At 30.3% G+C, this 5,301-nt stretch overlaps 1 protein-coding gene across 1 annotated transcript; it reads left to right on the top strand.

Moving 5' to 3' along the window:
• Nucleotides 1-1,482: 1,482 nt before the first annotated feature.
• LOC111282846 (uncharacterized) lies at nt 1,483-2,609 on the top strand. The gene has a single exon (XM_089761481.1). The coding sequence runs from the start codon at nt 1,679-1,681 to the stop codon at nt 2,318-2,320; it is 642 nt and encodes a 213-aa protein (XP_089617607.1). The 5' UTR covers nt 1,483-1,678; the 3' UTR covers nt 2,321-2,609.
• The last annotated feature ends 2,692 nt before the right edge of the window (nt 2,610-5,301 follow it).

The following is a 5,301-nucleotide window of genomic DNA, read 5'->3' on the forward strand; positions in this document are numbered from 1 at the left end:
AATATTATGAGTTTTAAAGATTTGAATATAATTTAAAAATAAATTAATTTATATATATATTCATATTAAATAAGTAAAATTATTTCCTATATTGCACAGGTTATAATCTAATTTTATATAATTATAGATTGAAGGTTTGTTTGCGTTTTAGATTGAGGACTTATTTGGGTCTTAAACCTAAAATAAAACAAGAAAACAATTTTGTTTCTAAAGGGTCACTGCAACTGTTTGAACTTTAATTTTTTTGTACTCGAATTTTTTAATACTAAAATTATGGAGTTTAATATTGTATTTATTGTTTTTAAATATCAAAACCATGTAGTTTTCTCTTGCATATTTTTGTTGAATTAGGACTAAATTTTAATAATATACTAGAAATAAATTGGCGTGATGTTTTGAGTCTTTTCTTTTTTTTTCCTAAATCTCGCTATATTTTAAAAAATGTTAATTTTATTTAAAATTTAATCCATATTGATGTTAATAGAATCAAACTTGTTAATTTGACAATGTTTTTAGAAATAAAATGATTATTACAAATATGATGTTGAAAGAATTTCTCAAAATCAACACACAACTATTGATGTTGAAGGAAATTTCAATTAATTTTAATAAAAATTAATAGAAAATTTTAATCAGTTTTATTAAAAAATCAAATTGATGTTAAATTTTTTAATTCATGAATTTAAAATATTAATTAATATTTTTCAGTTAAATAATTAATAATATGATAAAATAATGAATTTTAATATTTGTATATATTATTTTTATAACATTTTTGTATAATATTATTATATTATATTTTAAATTTTCAATCTACTACGGATAAATGTTACTGTAAACATTCATACCAAAATTTTTCAAATAAATTTTCTCAGTTCAATTCTTTTTTTGACAACAAAAATGTCAATCTAAACTTAAAAGTTTCCATATTCTGGTATATATCTACTTCAAATGTGTATCATCCCTAGCAAGAAAAAAGAAAAGAAAAGAAAAGAAAATAAACTCTAAATTATGGAGAGTCATTGATTGCCAAAAGGGGAATACAGGAGTTAGGAAGAGTAGAGATCCCTGGGAATCCATAAACTCGTACTAAGCCCCGGTAGCTGCTCCGTCAATGACCGCCGACTAAATGGTCTCAGATAAATCAACAATATTGACAATTTTTTTTTATATCATTTGCCCATCTCAATCAAACACCTTTTGACTTTTTGGTAATTAAGGTATATACAGTATAAAATCTATATTTGATGCATAATTAATAGATATATATTATATAATATCAATGAATTAAACAATAATGTCTTATTTAAGAATACAATGAAATGTTATAAAAAATTAATTTTAAAATTTTAAAATATAAAAATAAAAATATTAAATCCTAAATTTTAAATTTTAATATATATTTTTCTGCCCTTATTTTGGTCAACAGTCAGAATCGCTGGCTTCACATCCATATGCCTCTCTCTGCAGCTTCTTTTCAATTCTTTCTATATATATTATCTCAATGCTCGCTCTCTCTCCCTCTCTATCTCTAACCAACCTTCTTTTTCATTGTTCAATAGAGCCTGGTAATTCCTCCGTTTCGCTCCTAGCTAATTGTCACGTTCTAAACATCTTCAATTTAGTTTCTCAGTCTTTTCAGCTCTCGGACCGATAATTCATTTATTACTATTCAACCATGAGCCCTGTGAATTCCCGTGAACGTCCTCCCAACAGAGATCTGATCCGTCCTTCTCCGTTGAAGATCAGCAAAGACTCTCGTATCATTCAAAAATCATCTAGTGGGGTGTTGTCTAAGCCTGCAGCAGCTTTTCATCCCAAGCAACAGGGTCCGATCATTATTTACACGCATTCGCCTAAGATTATCCACACGAAAGCTCGGGACTTCATGGCCTTGGTTCAAAAGCTTACTGGGTTTTCAAGGTCTGATGAGGATAATGAAATTGCATCCTCACGACCTCGAAAGAACAAAGCCAGGGATAATTCGTTTTCATCCTTGGAAGGAAATACAAATACGAAGCTTGCTGTTAACAGACAGGAAGATAACGACTCCTCTTCTGCACTTACAGATGAAAATGGTGGTTTTTGTGTTGCTGGTGGAGACGTGAATAATGTCAGCTCATCCTATGTTCCTACGACTATCAGTCCTACAAATCCCTTTTTCGCTAATATACCTCTCTTCACCCCAAATTCGACAGATTTCTTTTGCTCACCCAGGCCTGTTTATAAGTTTGCTGATAATGCAATTGTGTCTCCATCCATGGGCAATTTGAACTCACCATCTCTGCTAGAATTCATGAAAGGGCTCCCAGATTACTGAAAGGTGTTAACTGTGAAGGAATTGGGGTACTCACTCGCAGTAGAGAGGTCTAGCTCTAGCTCTAGATCTACCTTTAGTTTTTTTTTTTTTTGGCAAATAATGATCAATTGTTTCATGTTCATAGTTTTTCATTTGTTTTTGGTTTTTGGTAATTAATTCTTACTTTGTAATTTTATGATTAAATCTTAGCTGGATAGATCAGCTAGAGAACATCATGAGGTATCAAGTGTGAATTAGAAGCAGATTAAATTTATTCTTTTGGCCATCCAAAGGAAAGATTGATCTTCCCTATTCTGTATGGCATTGATAATTTTTCTTCATAACAGTCTTTTTTCCTTGTTCTTAATCCATTGTTTCTTCTGTCTGCCCTTTTTTCTTTCCCTCTTAATATTTCCATTATTGAGATTGGCTATTCTATAGTTTGGTCAATGTACAAAAAGAGAACTCTAAATCAGCTCATGCTTACGACAGCAAAAAACAATAATAACTAAGTTCAGTAAATGCAGGCCAACATGTTTGGTTTTTCCCTTAATTTAAACATTATTTTAATTGGCATTCATAAGCTTTTATCTTCCAAGTTGTAACCTCAAATTACCTATTCTAATATAAAACATTAAGATTATAAAACATTCAAGCTCCATTGATAGCAATTTTTTTTCCTTTTTTTTTCACCAATGGATGGAGTGGAAGCATGGTGGGCTCATAACCCATAGGTCCCAGGATTGAAACCTGGCTCTAATATTTTTTGTTGGGCATAAAGTAATAAACACAACAATGTAAAAATAATATATTGTAATAAATACATAGTAATAAATAACAATTAACAATCAATAATGCAGAAAAACTAAAGTACACTAAGATTTATGTGCAAAATCTTCCAGTATACAGGAAAAAATCACAAACCACTAAAAAAGTTTTCACTATCAAATAATAGATATACAAAGTTATTCTTCAGCTAAAATTAGAGTTAATCAACAACTAAAAAGATAATTAGAGAAATCTCACTAAATAGGTGATTCAACAAATATACCATGGATTTGTTTATAGAGAGTTTCAAACTCGATTTTTACTATTCAGAATGTAGAACTTTCAATCATAAACCTACTGACAAAGTTTCAGCTCAATTGGACCATGGATAAACTTTTGTTCAATCAACTCTCTTTTCCTATTTTTTATATTTTTCCTGGCTTTTTTTCTTTCTCACTTTGTTTATAGCACCACCTTTTTTTATTAAATAGCTAGGGTTATGTGTAAAAAGAAAGACCAAGGCCCATGGCCTTTGATTGGTCCAAACCCAATTACATAGGGCTAGATCCCATTTTCTTAATAATCTTCCCATTCAGCCCTATTAGGAGGAGATTTATCACCATAGTAGTTTCATTTAGAATTTACCTTGGCCAAGGAACTCATTCCATTTAAGTTAGTACAAAGCTTAAGCTTCTCTCTGGAAAGTATCTTAGTCAATATATCTGCTACATTCTCATCAGTATGGACTTTCTTTAACAGCATCTATTGTTCCTTAATCATTAAATGTAACTAGTGATATCTAACATCAATGTGTTTCGTTCTAGAATGGTATATGGCATTCTTACTCAAATCTAAAGCACTCTGGCTATCACAGAATACCACATACTCTTTTTGATTCAACTCCAATTCAAGAAGAAATGTTTCATCCAAAGCATTTCTTTACCTGCTTTGATTATTGCAATATACTCAGCCTCTGTAGTTGACAAAGCAACATACTTCTACAACTTAGATTACCAAGACACAACTTTTTATGTAAAAGTGAATAAATACCTTGAAGTAGATTTCCTACCATCAAGATCACCTGTCATGTTAGTATTAGTAAATCTTTGTAGAATTGGTTGTGAAACTCCATAACTTGAGCACATTTTTAAAGTGCCCCTCAAATATCTAAAAATTCATTCACTATTTTTCTAGTGAACCTTTCCTGGATTAGAAAGAAATCTACTCACTACACCAATTATATGAGTAATGTCAAGCTATGTGCAAACTATAAGATACATAAAAGAACTGACTGTAGAAGAACAAAGAATACTAAATATAGCTAGTTGCTCTTCTTTAGTCACCGACAAAATTTTTTACTCAGATAAAAATGATTGACAAGTGGACTGCTAACTGATTTAGCATGTTGCATGTTAAATCTACTAAGCACCCATTCAACATATTTTTCCTGTGACAACCACAGTTTTCTAGCTTTCCTATCCCAGATAATGTTTATATCGAAATCTACTTTGTTGAACCTAAATCCTTCATGTCAAATGACTTAAATAATTGTTCTTTCAACTTGTGAACCATAGCAGCATCTTGTGCGACAATCAACATATCATCAACATATAATAAGAGAATAATGAAATTACCATTAAAAATTTTTTTGACATATACATAAGAATCCATTATTGTTCTTTTATAGCTATGGCTTACCATAAAATAATCACACTTTTTGTACCACTATATAGAGCTTGTTTCAAGCCATACAAGCTTTTTTTAATTTACAAACTAAATGCTCTTTCTCTTTCACTTTAAAACCTTTAGGCTGATTCATATAAATGTCTTCTTGCAAGTCACAATGCAAGAATGTAGTCTTAATATCAAGTTGCTCAAACTCAAGATTCAAACTAGCTGCTAACTCAGTACCACTTGAATGGAACTCATCTTCATAACTGGAGAGAAATATTATCAAAATCGATTCCTAGTTTATGAGAAAAATCTTTCACCACCAATCGAGCTTTGTACCTCACTAACTTATCACCATCTTTTTTCAACTTGAACATCCATTTTATTTTTCAACGGCCTCCTTCCTTTTGAAAGTTTAAGAAGTTATATGTATCATTTTTCTATAATGACTTTATCTCTTATTTCATTGCTTTTAACTAGTGATTCTATCTGGAATAGCCTATACATCTTGAAAGCTCTTTGGCTTTCTCTCACTAGTAACTAAAATAAAATCTAAACTTAGA

Source organism: Durio zibethinus, chromosome 5 (genome assembly GCF_047325235.1).
Source record: "Durio zibethinus cultivar Kanyao isolate XHJ-2024 chromosome 5, ASM4732523v1, whole genome shotgun sequence".
NCBI classification, from domain to species: Eukaryota; Viridiplantae; Streptophyta; class Magnoliopsida; order Malvales; family Malvaceae; genus Durio; species Durio zibethinus.

Coding starts and splice junctions, on each gene's coding strand:
- LOC111282846 (XM_089761481.1), top strand. CDS start 1,679: ATGAGCCCTGTGAATTCCCGTGAACGTCCTCCCAACAGAGATCTGATC.